This window comes from Macrosteles quadrilineatus, unplaced genomic scaffold (assembly GCF_028750875.1).
Source record: "Macrosteles quadrilineatus isolate MER2022 unplaced genomic scaffold, UCM_ALF_1.0 Scaffold_3__2_contigs__length_128488019, whole genome shotgun sequence".
Taxonomy (NCBI): Eukaryota; Metazoa; Arthropoda; class Insecta; order Hemiptera; family Cicadellidae; genus Macrosteles; species Macrosteles quadrilineatus.
In genome coordinates, this window is record NW_026542596.1 from 34,265,605 (window position 1) to 34,283,011 (window position 17,407).

General features: G+C 34.6%; 1 protein-coding gene across 2 annotated transcripts in view; it reads left to right on the forward strand.

Moving 5' to 3' along the window:
• The window catches only part of LOC128990635 (oxysterol-binding protein-related protein 1-like), a 102,469-nt gene that overhangs the window by 82,057 nt on the left and 3,005 nt on the right, over positions 1-17,407 (forward strand). For both annotated transcript variants that reach the window (XM_054413112.1, XM_054413114.1), the window contains exons 14-23: positions 2,880-3,090; positions 3,841-3,950; positions 5,138-5,296; positions 8,141-8,253; positions 13,002-13,086; positions 13,793-13,897; positions 14,122-14,239; positions 15,802-15,930; positions 16,140-16,222; positions 16,802-16,936. In XM_054413112.1, coding sequence (XP_054269087.1) covers positions 2,880-3,090; positions 3,841-3,950; positions 5,138-5,296; positions 8,141-8,253; positions 13,002-13,086; positions 13,793-13,897; positions 14,122-14,239; positions 15,802-15,930; positions 16,140-16,222; positions 16,802-16,936 — 1,248 coding nt within the window. The remainder of the gene's footprint in view (positions 1-2,879; positions 3,091-3,840; positions 3,951-5,137; positions 5,297-8,140; positions 8,254-13,001; positions 13,087-13,792; positions 13,898-14,121; positions 14,240-15,801; positions 15,931-16,139; positions 16,223-16,801; positions 16,937-17,407) is intronic.

Below are 17,407 nucleotides of genomic sequence, written 5' to 3' on the forward strand. Positions count from 1 at the left end.
GGATAAGAAACCTAAATAGATATAGGTAGTAGTCAAAGTCCAGAGTATGTTATGTTAAATTGGTGCTCTTAGAAATACGTATTAAAGTCAAGAGAAATGTTTAATTAATTTTGCAAATAAAAAATTAAAATCGATATTAGAGTAACAAATAACGATTTTGCTGAAACATTTATGAAATTTATTTCCCCTGAGTTTGTGGAACTGTTAAAAAATAAATATATATTAGCACGGACGATACTGGGTTCCAAACACATAATTGGAAAGAGTGTAAAACAATCAACAACTAAACTACTCTCTTTTAATCAACTTGTATTACTAAGTACGGTATGAGAATGGATTCCAAACCCAGCCCGACTGCCTCGATCCTAATTTTTTTAAGTTAAAATAGCAACTGTAGTCTGTAGTGGAATTTGCTGGGGAGCTAAATCACCAATGGATTTTCTAAATGATAATGCCCGAATGCCCCCGCCCCTAGCTCAAGCCTAAAGTAATGCAAAAACGACCCCGGGCTAGAGTCTAGCGTCCTTGGACAAAAATGGGTAGAATAAAGAGATAAATCATGTCATAGTCTGTCTCTTTATTCTACGATTGCAAGCCTAAGTTGACTGGTTTGTCATCTGTGTTTTATTCCCAAAAGTATTTAGTGTTTGGACAACGAATGGGCGCAAGTCCAGTGTTGTGAATCTTATCCTGAAACTAGTTTGAAGCTAATGTTGCCGTGTGGTGTACAATGGAAAACAGCAATGTTGCAGGACACAAATCTAGGTGAGGCATGCCAAAAGGTTTTGCACATTTTTGTCTTTGCTAAATTTATGTTGTTTTGTGATCTCTACACAATATTGAATTTGGTAGGATTGATTTTAAACTCAATGATGATTTTAGTTGTAGACAAGCAGTCAAGTTTTTTGTTACATTTTGATATTGCCAACTTTGATTTTTACTAATTTTCAAATTGTGTGTTGGAGTTTTTGTATTTTTTTTTAGTTCTAGGCTCATTATTGGGCTTTTCTGTAAAATTGTACTGTACAATTTTCCACAGCTTACTTTTTTTGCACAAGGTGTGTACTTTTGAAACAATTTAATTGTTAGAACTCTAGCACTTTGAGAGTTTGTTTTTGTTTCAATATATATTGCAATAGCATTTGGAAATGTATTTGTTTTGTAGAGGAGTTCTTCTTTAAATAGTGAACTGAACGTTTTTCAGCAAGATAAAAAGATGTCTTTAATTTGGTAGGTTTTAGCTAGTTGATATTTACTTACTTAATGTTTCTTAATAATATGTTTTTTTACTAGAGGTTTATTAATTAATTGGTTTTTAACTAACCCTTTGATTTGAGATATTCTTTAAGAAACAAGAATTTAAAGTGGTCATTGAATGAAGATTGTCTCACAACAAAATTGATCAAGAATGTTTTATTGTTTTTAATTATTGTGTGTATAATTTACCTTTTTTCGGTAGCCTAAGGTGTCAACAGTAGAGTTCTGTTTTAGGCTACCGAGAAAGGTAAATTATACTGAATAATTGATAGGTGTCTAGGCTTTAATAACGAATAAAATTGTGTTAGTTAATTGGGGATTAATTGGCTGAATTAATCACCTTAAGGTGATTAATTCAGCCAATTACTTTACTATCCTGCAGTCTAATTTATACCTGTAGGTACATATTCTTATTCTATAGCGTATTCGTTGCTTTAATGATATGGATGCTGAAGAAATTAATTGAAATCAACAACATAGTGAAGGTAGTAAACATATTGAATTTAAAGTTATGCTTCCAAATATCAAAAATGTTTCCTTTATCTCAAGAAACTAACCTTGTGCAGTTGTGCACCCCTGGGAAAAAATCAGCACTACCCAATTTAATGGCATGGCCAATAAAGTTAAAACCCTTTGTACCTGAGTGCACTTAGATACTTGTTGATCCATCAATAGATATAGATGTAAAAGACTTTTAAATTAAATTCAAATCTAGATTGTTTGTTAAAGTAAAAGAACTTTAATATTACCGTCTTATTCATCTTTCTCACATTAAGTTTGACATAATTAGAGGAAGTTAATGAGAAGAATTAAAAGTTAACCTTAATTAATTGAAAACATGTTTGCACACTTTTTGAGTAATATTTTAAGTGCTATAATACATTTTAAAACCGACAAACACAATTTTTATCCATCCAAAAAGTCTACTGTTTGTATTGTGGCTGTGTTTTTTTTTTCAAAATCTTTGTACTCATGTTCTGGTTATAATAATGCTAACCAAAAAATTTAAATGAAATGTACTGATCTTTACTTTATTTCACTGTACATTTTTTGGCTAATCTCTGATTTGTTCACTGTTATTTTAGATATAAAAAGTCTCACCTGTAACGTTTTATTCACCCACAGACATAATTTTTTATTTAAAAATTCATCAACATTTTTGATGGTCCTCGAAGTTAATGACATTTTAATTTTGAACCATTGCACATAATACAACAAAGCTTTGCACATAAGTTCTATACCCAAAATTCCATTTTTTAAACAAACACTAATTGTTCATACTAATTTTCCTTCGAACTCTCCTCAATATCATAATACAATTTTTTTTAAAGTACATTTTTAGGGATTTTATGAGTTTTGCTGTGTTATCTCAATGGTTAAAAAAATGGTGTCCTCGACCTTTTGAGGCTCTTTTATGATACAACCGTCAATACAGATACTTAGGTTAACCCAGATCCTGAAAGGTAATGACTTTTTAATTTACATAGACAAAATATACCTATGCACGGCCAAGAATTTCATTGAATTTTTATTTTGTGAAAATCTCTTGTGAAATTGTGAAATTTTCAAAATTACCTATTTGAACTTCCACAGTTCAATTTCACTTTTCACTTTTGTTACAGACGTAGTCTGCCTCAGCCAATGTTCAGTCGTAATGACTTCAGCCTTTGGTCAGTTTTGAAGACAAGCATCGGTAAGGAGCTTAGCAACGTCGCCATGCCTGTTGTATTCAACGAACCTCTGAGCTTCCTGCAGCGTATGGTGGAGTACATGGAGTACGCACACCTTCTCCGCTACGCTGCGGAGCAGAGCGACCCTCTAGCACGCATGCAGGTCTGGTCTTTTTACACTTTAGGGTGTTTATCTACGTCATATGGCATGGTTAACACCTTTTTCGTTTTAAGGGAAAGGTCTAAGCCGTTGTCTTGTTCGATATCATTAATTGATTACCAGCATTAATGACAAATGGCATTAGTTGGAATCGAACCAGCAACCTACAAATTTGAAGGCGAGCACTATAACCACTTAGCTATCCAGATAAAAGGAGTGAGTATCGGTCTGAAGGATCTGTTTCGTGTCAAGTTTTGTTTGCACTGAATATTTGCTTTATATTTCTTAATCCTTTGAATCCAAGAAATATTTTTTAAATTTCCCTGATTTACCATGTTTCAAAACCTTAATGGACCTTAATGGGTTTGGACGTCTTTCCCCTTTTCTTTGAGTTGACTTAATTATAAAAATACCACTGAAGTAGGTACAAAAGCAACAAAAAAAATCTCTCATTTTGTCTACTTTCATCTTAGCCGCCCAACTATGCCTCGTGAGTTGTATACTCATAACTGATGTGCCTCCACGGTTCTAAAATACAATCAATTATTAGTTTTAGAATAATTATTTCAGCATAGTGCTGTAAAGTAAATCTTGTATTTGAACTATGTTTTCATAATCACTATAGTAAAACTTAAGGAAAAATAATTAATCGAAATAACATATGGTTGTCGATGAATGCAAATAGAAAAATATATAACAACGGTATATAATTTTTTAAGGTGAAATTAATACTTCATCTAATTTTTTGTTTAGTACGTGTCTGCGTTTGCTGTGAGCGCTTTGGCATCCAATTGGGAGCGTCTCGGAAAACCTTTCAATCCACTTCTTGGAGAAACTTACGAACTTGAACGACCTGAGTTCAGGTAAAGCTTAGTTAACTTATTTCAGGCTTATCTGGTTTAATAAACTAAGTCAATAATGTTCAGATTGAGTTTAGTTTATTTTTCACCACTCTGCATTTGAAAATAGTCCATTACCATACAGCTGAGATCTTAGAAAATCGTCAATTTCCATACACCAAAAACAAATAGTGATCAGCTGACTTTTTTTGACATAAATATTTCTTTCGCTACACAAACAATACTTTGTCTAACTTAAAGTTACAACTGAAGTTTCCAGTTAGCTCAAAAGGCACCATTGTGTTTTAAATACAAATTTTACTAACAGAGTTTTCAACTTGCATTAATATCAAATTTAGACTAGATTAAATAGTTAAGAAATAATTTTTTTAAGTTTGATGAAGCCGTTTTATTTGTCGTGACAAAAAGTATCGTTCAATACTCGTCACAAAAGTCCCATTTTGTGACTAGTAGAGAAATATACTATTACATTTTTTTTTTACTTCTTACCCGTCCATTAAATTCTAGTGATAAGGTATGGTTAAGCTCAGTTTCAAACTGACAAAAAGGTTTTTAAACTTTGGTAAAGTTGAAAACAGCAGAATTACTAGATAAGATCTCTAGCCAGTCAGCTACCAAACCTACAAAGATAACAAACAATATCACATAAGCAATGTATTATAATTCAACAACAAATCTAAATTTGCAATAAAAAAATTTACTTATGGTTATAATCTATAACCATATTTTCACAATTAAAGTAATTTGAAATTTTAAGTAGGTATTCTTTGCATAACACAAGGGTTTTCACCCTTTTTTGCTCCACGCCACCTTTTGAATCCAGAGTTTTTTCTCACACTCCCTATACCACTCACCGTATTAAGATCATGTATCGTATTCAAATTGCCGCATTTTAATCCCTCTGTGTTTACTAGTTATTTACTCTATTATCGATATGGTAATATGATTATATTTAAAATTGTATATAGCTATACAATCTCAAATTAATTTGTTATTTCTTTATTTTAATTTTTAATTTTTCTAGTATCGCCTTGAAATCCTTTCATGTCCCCCATTTTGAGAACCACTGGCATAACACAATGCTTTATCACAACTATACCTAATCATCCACCATTCAGCTGAAGAAATTGTGGACACTATGATTATATTAGACCAGCTGGTGGTGTTTCTCAATAAATTTATGTCCGCAGAGTCGTCTGTGAACAAGTGAGTCATCACCCTCCAATCTCTGCCTTCCACGCGGACAGCGAACACTTCATCTTCCACGGCTCAATCCACCCCAAGCTCAAGTTCTGGGGGAAAAGTGTTGAAATACAACCTAAGGGAGTAGTTACCGTTGAACTTCCCAAGTGAGTCCTTGTTTTACAGTCTTGATTTTGTGTCTAGTGTTTTCCTGTCCACGATTCATTCAAACATAGTTTTCAAATGTTAAAGTATTCTTGGCGAAGGACTCTATGTAAGAACAAGCTTGATTTTGTACTGGATAGGTGAGCATGATCTTCCTAACCAGAAACAAAATCAAACCTGCAGTTTTTAAACTATCATAGAAATGCTCTAGCTAGATTATAAAAAAATAGTGAGGGGCTGTTTAGAGTTTGTATTGTACCCGTAGCTGTATGCTGGATTCATCAAAATCAAAGAAACTAATGTTAGGCTACCCTTTCATATTATTATTAGTTTTCCCAGTTAGATTATTATATTATTTTGTCACTGTTGAAAAGTGAGTTAAAAAATATTAGGTTTCAAGGCCCAAGGAACTTTACATTACCTATTAGATCACTCAATATATCATAGTGTTCACCTTCAAATCACCCATATGCCATTTGGGCTATCAATGAAAATACACATTATATTTCATCTTTTTGCTGGGGGATAACTGTTAGGATGGTATCCAACAAATGCTCGATGATAGATAGTAACAGGGTTTGGATTGGTCCCTAAAATGTAAGGTGTGAGAACAATTTTTTTAAATATCTCAATGTTTTTCATCATTTGTTCCTTTGATTTTGCCTCCAGACCACTTCCATTCTTTTGACGTCTTTTATGATTTGATCCTTCTGAGTCATGCTGTTTCAAAAGCGATAGGAAAACAGACAGTAAATGTTTTGTAGTTCTGCGAGAAACTGGTTGTACATCAGATTCCTGCAATGTTTACAAATGCATTCAAATACGTACAATTTAAGTGTTTCAAGGGCCACAACATAATAACAGCTCTCATGTGTTATTTAAGTGATGTGTAAACATTTAAGTTGTGAAATTAAAGTTGCTATAGAGTGGAAATGCTGTGATTGGCACATGTACAGGAAAAACTTAAAATCGTTTAATTCTCTTTTATGCCCTTACCCTCTAATTCAGTCTGGCAAATATATTTTTCTCTCGACCTAAACTCGTGTGATGACAGGCTTCCACGGTCCCAGTAGATTGTCAAAAAATCTTCACCAACCAAAGACCTGGATTTTACAATCTTATGCTCTTCTTCATGAGAAAAAACTATCCTCATTAGGCCTACCGCACACGAGAGACTTTTTGTCGGCCGACTATTTAGTCGTAGTCGGGAATCAAAGTCGGCCCCATAGTGGTAAATCTGAGCGCGCACACGGGCCGACCGCAGCAAGACAGTCGGCAGACTGTCTGCAGACAGTCGGGGCAGTTTGGTGCTGACCGATTTTCCCGCCGACTGCTCCCCGACTCAACTGTCGTGTCTTATTGATATAGGCATGGAGATAAGTTAGAACGCGCACACTGACGACTAAAAAGTCTGCCAGTCTGACAGTCGAGTGCGTTGTTATCATGTGTATTATTATTGTTATTATGATTAGTATTTAATTTGTGTGTTATTGTTATTATTAAAGCTTCGACAACCACCAGTGCAAGTGTTTTGAGGGACGAGAAAGTTTATAAACTTATCGATGAAGTTGAGGCACGGTCCCCTCTTTATAAAAATACTTTGAAGGAGTATTTGGTCATAATAAAAAAATACCCCCGCTGCAGCAAACCTGTAGACTAAATGAATTCCTATTTGCCTGATTTAATTTTGTATTTAATTTATTTCAATAAAATTAGGATAAACGAGTACCTAGGTTTGCTGCTACAGGGAGGGTATTCAGGGTGTGTTTTAGTAAAACATTAATAGCTGAGTATAAAATAAATAGATTTGCCAAGTTTATCAAAATACATCCATAAACAAGCAAACTACAACAGTTTACTTGTTCTACATATAAATGACATGAAAATTTTAACTTGAAACATTTTGGAATTTCCCTGTAACCATTATGATAACAATTAGCATGCTAAATTATTTGTTTTTTAAGCTCTGCAAAATGTTTTCTAAAGAAATTACGGAATCTTTTGCTTTTATCGTAAAAAAATGGGAAACCCCCATTTTTACCCGATAAAACCCCCCATTACTCAATAAACCCATTAATCAACCATAATAGTTTATGTTCAAAACTAATAAACCCCCGTTCCCATAGTCCCATCATGCTGGTTTGCGAACTCCTTCGAATAAAATAGATGTAGGTTTACTCGTTTGTACCAAATTTCATCAAAATCGGATAATTTTTTTTGCGAGTTATCGTGCTTAAGGACAAATATATATGTGTGTGTGTGAATTTGAACGGATGGTGTTTTTGGCCTCTGGGGACATGAAACGAAAAGATAAATCGGTCACGGGACCAGGTCTCACCATGAGACCTACGGTTACAGCTTATTCCCTAAAAGTTATGGGATGAGGTATTTGAAGCTGGGGTATTAACAATTGGTTAAAAAATCAACACTCATTCATGAGTACATGACAAATTTGTCCGGTATTTCCTCAAATCCGAGTAATAGTGAGTATAGAGGTAAATCTGGCCTTCTCGGACTATAAATTAGATGCACCCAGAATTTTCTCTTAAGTTTTCTTGCACGAAATCTTGTCAGTAACGCACATATGACAGCGGTTTCTGTCATATACCGTACATCCTTTTGACACTCGAAAGACGACTAAACAGTCGTGGCGTGTGCGCACCTATAGTCAACGACCAAACAGTCTTGACGACTTTTTGATTGTCCACCCGACTCCAGCCAGACAGATGGCCAACAGTCGGCCGACAAAAAGTATCTCGTGTGCGGTAGGCCTTAAATATAGTGCTGCAATACATTTTCCGTTAGAATAGAATTTGTATTAGCCTATATTGAATTTTATTTTTCAGATGGGGAGAGGCTTACACGTGGACTAACGTCAATTGCTGTGTTCACAATGTGATCGTGGGAAAGTTGTGGATAGAACAGTACGGCACCATGGAGATTCTAAACCATAGCACTGGTAATTAATTTACATTGATTATGTATGTAAACTGTATATATGTATGTATAACATTTACATTTTTTTAAATATGGGAGTTTTCTGTATAAGGTTGCTGCCATTGAGCTCCTATCGTTGCCAATCCAGCTGGTTCAGCTCTGAGTACCAAGTTCTTTACTTCAGGGGTGCCCATCCCCCCCTAGACTCATGACGCACCCCCCCCCCAATTGAGCAACAGCCCCCCCCCCCACCATAAATGAAGTACACGACATGAGAAACATTATTCCCCCACCCAGAACTATTTGTAAAACTAAAAGAAGTTTTATACATTTTTTTAGATATTGAAAATTCAAACCCAGTTAATCTATATAAATAAAGTTATAGTTTTGTCTGTACATTGCTCAGAATTATACATATTTTGGGTTATTTTTACGTTTTATACATTAAAGAAGTTGAAACATGTCTTATCTCAAATTATGTCCGTCTGTCACACGGCCTAGGAGGCATATTTTACGCAGCCTACTGTAAAGAAACCTAGAGTACCGATTATATATGATTCTAATGGTTTAAGTGTATTCACAGGATTGGCGAGAGTGTCCTTAGCCATTAAAATATGGCCTCACTATTTTGGAAATAAAATAACGGGCGATCAAAAATGTGGGTATCATTTTTGATTGTCGTCGCGTTGAACAATATTGCAATTAACTTTAGCCCCCCCCCCATTTGAATTTTTGCAGCCCCCCCCCCAAGAATTTCAATGACACAGTCTGCGTCACAGCCCCCCTTGTGGGCACCCCTGTTTACTTAATGTCTACTATTTTATCCGGTTTCCAACCCACATAACATTCTTTACATGTGTTGGTACATTGTCAGAGTTAAATAATCAGAATATTAAAAATACTCCTGCCGCAGCAAACCTGCCGACAAAGCAAATTGCCATTTGTTTGAATTGTTTTTCAATCAAATCTTAAAAAACATTAGGTTTAATGAGTAGGTACCTAGGTTTGCTGCTACAGGGAGGCTAATAAAGTGTGGTTTTTAGTAACATATTAATAGCTTAGTATAAAATAAATAAATTTGCCAAGTTTGGTCAACATATATCTATCAACAAGCAAACTACAACATTTCACAATATTCTCCATAAGAATAACATAGGAATTTTGAATTTACATTTTTTTAAATTTCAGTTAAAAATCAGTTACCAAGAACCATACAAAAACACTTTGATATACTACTTTATTTTTTTTTAAGCTCTTTAAAAAGGTCCAGAGAGAAATTGGGAAATTTTGTGTGTTGAGGGTCAAAAATTAGAAAAACCTTTTTTACCCTGTAAAACCCTCGTTAAAAGTTCCCATGGTCTGATCATCTTTCTAGTTTATCCAGACTTACACCTTTAAACCAAATTTCATCAAAATCGGACAAAAATTACTCAAGTTATCTCGTTCACGGAGGTGTATATATAATATATACAGGGTTAGTAAAAAGTGTGAAGACCCCTTGTTATTTTTTTAACGGCCCATACTAGAATAACTAAACTTGGCACACCATTATGACATGTTATAAAGTACTTTTTGGGCATAACCGTCACTTGGTGTACATCCCCAAAACGGGGGATTTTGGGGGAAACTCGAAAATTTCAAATACAAAGACCCATCGAGTGACCCCTCATTTTGAGGGTCCTGGTAAAAAAAAAACCAACAACGCAAACTAGAGGTCTTTATCTCAATCCAGTAAAAAGTGGCAGCCAATTGAAATTCTCAGAAGTTCAATTTAACTTACAGCTTTCCAAAGCTGGAGACCTGCTGTAAATTTTCTAGCGGCTCACACTAGGAAAACTAAACTCTACACACCTTTTTGACATGTTATGAAGTACTTTTTAAGCCTAATAGCCACTTGCTTACCAAACCCAAAATGGGGGATTTTGGGGGAAACTCGAAAGTTTTAAATGATAAGCCCCATCGAGTGACCCCTCATTTTGAAGGTCCTGGTAAACGAAAACTAACAACGCAAACTAGAGGTTTCTATCTCAATCCAGTAAAAAATGGAAGCTGATTGAAATCTTTAGAAATTGGAAATAACTTGCAATTTTATATTCAATTAGCTGCCATATTTTACTGTGTTAAGCTAGAGACCTATAGTTTGCGTTGTTACTTTTCTTTTATTATGACCTTCAAAATGAGGGGTCACTCGATGGGGCTTATCATTTACAATTTTTGAGTTTCCCCCAAAATCCCCCATTTTGGGTTTGGGAACTTATGAGAATTTCAATTGGCTGCCATTTTTTACTAAACTGAGATAGAGACCTCTAGTTTGCGTTGTTGGCTTTCTTTTACCAGGACCTTCAAAATGAGGGGTCACTCAATAGGTCTTTGTGTTTGAAATTTTTTAGTTTCCCCGAAATTCCCCCATTTTGGGGGTGAACGCCAAGTGGCGGTTATGCCCAAAAAGTACTTCATAACATGCCATAATGGTGTGCCGAATTTAGTTTTTCTAGTATGGGCCGTTAAAAAAATAACAGGGGGTCTCCACACTTTTTACTAACCCTGTATATATCAATTTGAATGAATGGTGTTTTTGGCCTCTGGGGACATCAAAATTAAAAAGTAAATCGGTTCCCGGCCTAGGTCTTACCGTGACCTATAGAATAGTTCTATGGTAATAGAACTATTCTAAACTAAAGGGGTATTGTGAAACTATGCAATTGAATGAAAGGCTCTGTCAATTAAGTGTTCACCTATTTTATCAAGATTATTTTCATTTAACAATTTATAGTTTGCAGGCAGCACATTGTATAGCCTCAGCCCAGCTTATAGCGGACTTTTTTTATAAAGGGTTAAACGGTGCCTTGGAAATATAAAAATGTTCATTACGAGTATTATATCTATGGTTGATTTGAATGGTTTTTGGGAAGTCATTTTTAGCTGAATGAATGTTGTTTAGTGATTCTAAAATGTACTATCCTGTTAGGGTGTGTTTTTTTTTTAATTTCGAAAAAGGTTTTTGCTTGAACTATGTGGATGAGAATTGGTTATAATATGGATAATGCATTTTTGTAACCTGAATATTGATTTGACTCTGGTAGCCTGATAAGATTATAGCGTACCTCAATACTGATTCTAAATAAGCATGATAAACCATTTTCAGAGTTTCATTAGGAACTCAGTCCCTTAAGTGCAGAAATACAATTGTCATAGATATAAGTTTATTTTTTAATCGATTCAGATGAACATTCCATTTAAGTGATTCATCTATGTAAACACCCAGAAATTTATGAGACGTTGCCACTTTAAGGGATTTAATTTTATTACTAATTGATCCTGACAGAAAATTTTATTGTTTGCGTTTTTTCAAAATTAAGTTTTAATCCATTGTTCAAGAACCAACCCTCCATGTCATGAATCAAAGCAGATAGCATTTCAGAAGTACTATTATTTTATTTTTTATCAAGGCTTGAGTATCATCTGGAAAACAAATTAGTTCTTGATCAATAGCTTTAGGAAGGTCATTAATGTGAATTAGAAAGAATAGAGGACCTAAGATTGAACATTGGGGCACACCTGCCTATAGGTTTTCCCATGGTGAATAGTACTTAATCCTATCCAGTGTGATTACAGTTCTTTGTTTTCTATTAGAAAGGTACACAATAGAGAGTGTCAACTTCCCCTAATTCCATAATCACTTGGCTTGAGCTGAAGGACTGAGTGATCAACACAGTCAAAAGCCTTGGACAGGTCACAGAAAACACCAGCTGTAGCCTGAGACCCGTCCAAAGCCTGGATAACCTCATTTATAAACTGTGGGAGTGCAGAACTCGTGCTAAAATTTTCCTGAATCCAAATTGTTTGTTATAAAATAGATGATTGCTTTAAAAATAACTAACCAATCTAAAATTTATCACTTTCTCAAATATAAAAAAAAGATACTCAATATAGAAATTGGACGGTAATTGTTAATATCTGATTTTAGGCCCTTTTTAAATATTTAAGTTTAGAGTATACTGCACAGAAATAGTCCAATGGCTGGGTAGCCAATGGTTAAAGTGCTCGCCTAACAATCAAAAGGTTTGATTCTGAGAAAATTCATTAGCTTTTTGATGGCTCAAAACTGGACCCAGCTATTCCTGTTCATTGGGGCCTTAAATAAATGATCAGATTGATGAAACAGCTGATCTTAGTCAGTAACAAAGCGATACAAATCGTCTCACAACATTCTACACTGATCCTTTACTCATATATTTGGGTTAAAATACCAATTTTCAGGTAGTCTACTCTAATAGGTACTTCAAATTATATAATCTTTAAATTAGGAGGGAAATTGTAATGTTATACAAACTGAGTACCTAGTTGACAAACTAATCATCCCGAATTGACATACCTGTGTTACAATCAAGTGTGATTTACTGGAAATGATATTAGCAAATATATAACCTTTTATGATCTGTTCTAAAATTATGTAACTACCAATCATTAGCTAGTAATAGTATAATCCAATATGTGTATTGCTGCAACCTGTATTATAAGTTCTTCTCTCAAAAAGTGAGAACATTTTAGTTAACTTCTAAAACCATTTTAATCCCACCATGGTAATAGTTTATTTTCTTACCCAGCCATTATAATACATTGTTCTTTCAATCGAGAAATGTACATAGTTAACATACACTTAAGTTGGTTCGGCGTAATTTATAGGACACCTTATAAAATAGAAGTAAACAAATTGTTTACTAAAATATTCAACCCATTTATTTAAAGTTGTAAATTTGCTTCTCACAGGACACCGAGCTGTACTAACTTTCAAGCCTGCTGGATGGTTTTCTAAAGACCTACATAGAGTTGAAGGTTTCATAATGGATAAGCAGTGAGTAGATTATTTTAGTAAATTTCTCTTTGAAAAGTAGCTTTATTACCAATATATTAATGTATATGTATCTGACATTCCACACATAGCCCACTTTGTCACCCCCTTCCACCCACGTGCTCAAATATTCATGTAACAGCATGGAATGAAGAGCGGTTCATTTACTCATTTGAAAAAAGCTAGAGATTTATGGACAAGGGGTAGGAACAAAAGCTTTGTTCTTAACCTATTATAACTTGTTTTGGTGGCATACTCAGGATTTATTAGTGGATATCCCCCCCCACTTCTACCAGGGGCGTACCCAGGAATAGAGTTTGGGGGCCAACTGACTAGTGGGGGATCATATTTTTGGGGGGGGGGGGGTACTAAATAAAATGTATGTTTCCATAGTCTGGGCAGAGCCCGAGCCCACCTGTCCCCCATTGGTACGCCCCTGCCTTCTACCCCTATTTACTGCGTTTAATGCTTGTAAAACATGTCTTAGATTAACAAAATATAATATTTACTAATTCAATGGGCGTGTAAACAAATCAATTGTTTCAACATTGTAAAAGCCAAAGATAATATTTTATCATATTAGGAGAGGGGGTCCACCATTATATTTTGGCAGATCCGTCAATCCAATCCTTCCCTCTAACTTTTTTTGTCTGAGGCGACCTAACAGCGCTGCTATTAGTGGGTTATTAACCATACTTTTTCATTGCAGAAAGAAAAAATACAGCTTCATTTATGGGAAGTGGACAGAATTCATCAAAGTTACTGATTTTCCATCTTATGAAATATATGCCAAAGAAAACGCAGATAAGTTCAGGTAAGTCAGCAGACCAATTTTTTTCATTGTTTTGTGTAATTTTCTTCAACTTAATTATACTTGGAACATTGTTAAATATGAGAACTAATCGGTTTCATACATTTTTCTTTGAAATATAAATTTTACCATTGTATGTTTTGAGATAGGTTTTAACAGTAGACATTGTTAAGCTATAAACAATATATTGTGAAGAGAGTTAAATTTGAGCAATGTTTGTTTCACAGGTCGGATGGAAAACCCCCACACTTCTCAGAAAGCCCAGCGCAAACCCCAAAGAAGGTTCTGGCAAAATTAAACAGCTTCAAAGGAAGTTTGAGGTCGATGTCTATGTCTGTTGCAGAGGTAAGGTTTTTAAAACAAAATTTTGTTGAAATTTGAACATTAAACCTGAACATTACATCTGAATCAGCATCTGTGGGGCATCTGAATCAGCAAATTATAATGAATTTAAACAACTGAAATTCTTGTAGATATGATGGTGTAAGTCACAAAATTGTATGTCACTGTGTCAATTACTTATGTCAACCTCTTGCTGATATAATAAATGCCTCTTTACTGCAGGGCATATTTCCCAGTGTTCTAAGCAAACAATAATCCGCCCAGTTTTTTAAACCGGTAATTTTAACTTTCCTGAAAATTGGCGTCCGATTGCGAACATATCTACCTTTTCTACAAGAATGTTTTTTTTGTGTAAAGGCTTCTTGATTTTTTATTAAAAAACAACCTTGTATGTGAAGAACAATTTGGATTTGTAAAGGGGAAAGGTACGACTGATGCCACCGTTGACTTAATCACCAAAATAATAAGTGCAGTAAATAATAAAAACAAAGCTATCGGGGTATTTTTTGATTTTCAGAAGGCATTCGATTGCTTGGACCACAGTGTACTTTTTTAGAGGCTTTATAATCTGGGAGTCCATGCCCCCCCCCCCCCAGATGAGATAAAGTCTTATCTCATACAAAGAACTCAAAGCGTAAAGGTTAACTATTGTGTACATTCAAATAAGTTAGAAGTGAATTTTGAAATTCCCCAGGGCTCAGTTTTGGGCCCTATTTTGTACATTTTATATACAAATTCAGACTTTCTCTAACTTAAACATAACTATGTACGCTGACGATTTAGCCCTCTTGTTTGAAAATAAATCATTAGATAACCTAGAGAAAGATAGCTTTATAAAACTGACAAACCTTTATCAATACTTTAATAGCAATAATTTACACGTTAATACAAGCAAATCAAGCTGTATATACATTTTTCAAAAGGCAACAATTCTGAGGCCAGCCCAGTAATATTTATGAACTAATTTGAGTTAGCCTTAGAAACTGAAATTACATATCTAGGATTGATTTTTGATAACACTTTTTCTTGGACACCTCACATTGATGCGCTGTGTTCCAAGCTAACATCTCAATTATTTTTAATGAATAGATTCAAATTAAAAACAATATTAACCAGTGGAGATATTCATAATTATAATACCAGGCAAAGACACCATCATAGACAAACCTCTCATCTCGGGACAAAACTGCTTAACAAATTACCAGCCGATCTACAATCCTTAACGTCAGAAGCAAAATTTAAAATTAAGTTTAAAAAATACCTTTTGGACTGTGCATGTTACTCTGTTGCTGAATTTTTTAACAGCCCAATTTATAAAGAAAAGGTTAAACTTTTGTGTGTTATCAGTGTTTTAGTACCAGTTTTGTACTTTCATCAGCATTATTTTACTATTTATATTTAGAAGTGTTTCAAGTTGACGTTTGTAATACAATGTATATTGTCTTACTACAATAAAAGATTTTGATTAGAATTGATTAGATCTTTTCTTCACTTCAGACACAAACTGAAAAATCAAGATTTTTCCTTATGATAAACGCAATAAATTGTGATCTATTTTGTCGCAGCCTGATGAGGGATGTGAGGACGGAGCAGAGGGAGGGGAACTCCCCAAGTGTGACTCCACATACTCCATTGACATACCAAACTCCACGACATTATGGGAGTGTGAGGCTAGGCCGGAGAACAGCGCTGACGTACGTAAATGTTTTTTTAACTTTGATTGTGTAGGAAGTAATGAAAAAGATGATTTGATTTTGGTGCAAATTTTCCTAAAATATTCATAATTTTCATTACTATATTTTACTTTGAACCGATCCAATTGACCATGCTATTTAAAATCTTGGAACTTCTTAGTGTTAAAAGTGTGACAGGAAAGTTAGTAAATCACATTTTCATGTTTCAGTTTTACCAGTTCACATACTTTGCAATGACCCTCAACGAGATCGAGCCAGGAATGGAGAAACGCTTATGTCCGAGTGACAGTAGGTTAGTACAGTTTGTCTTACAGTCACAAACATAATATAGTCCCACAAACCTGGTGTAAACATAAACATACAGTAGAGTCTCACAAATCCAGCATAAACAATCAGAACAGTCCCATAAACCCAACATTATGTGAATCGGAAGATTCTCAAACTCAAAAATTTTGGGTCATCAGGAAAAAACTAAAACTAAGAGAAAATATTTTTTTTTAATATGCCAGACTCCTCATGTGCCCTATTCTCTAAGTCTGCAAGTGAGTCCAAATGGCAAAGGCAACGTACTGTGTAACTGTTAAAACTACCGAGTTCAGTAGTTTACCACGAGAGTTGCTTGCAGGGTTGTAATTAACACTGCAGTAGGGTTAAGTGCATGTGGATCTTATGAAAAATTCCTCATGTGTCACCAAGGAATTCAGACTGCCGAGTTTTCAGGACTCGCATTACACTGTTTGAATATATCAAACCTGACACATGTGTTTTTGGATTTCTAGGTTAAGGATTAAGGTTTTGGTCATCTGTGTTGGATTTTAGCAGTCCCATTCTAAATTTTAACCTTTAAAAATATATCCTTTAAAAATTACAGGCTGCGGCCAGACATCAGGAAGCTTGAACAAGGTGACCTGGATGGAGCGGCCGCTGAGAAAACTAGACTAGAGGAGAAACAGAGGGAAACACGTAAGGCAAGGAAAAACAAGAAGGGACAGGAATGGATACCAAGGTAACTTGTTGTAGTTCTCACTCGATATTAGTAAAGAAAGATAGTGTTGATTGTTCATTAGAACATAAATTTGGGTTTTGTTTCCTCGTGAGTTTATTGTTGCAATGAGTGTATTTTGATTGGTTAGTGCTCGGCTACTTGTCTGAAAGTTGCCTGTTTGATCCTGAGGAAGTCGTTGTGTTTTGAACTTGTATCAAAATTGTTTAAAACTTGTATCAAAACAGTTTTAATACAACATTCAACTTACAGTTTCAATACAATTTAAAACTTGTTTACAACTTGTATCAAAACAGTTTTAATACCAAACTTATATTGAACTTTTTTTATAGTCTTTTAATACCAGTTCAAATAGTTTTCATGCTACTTGGGATTCCTTAATTTTTTACTGAGCCAAAAAAATTAAAATTATAGATCGGTTAAAGTTCATTCTTCAGGAATATTAAACAACGTATAGCTTGGTCAATGGAAATG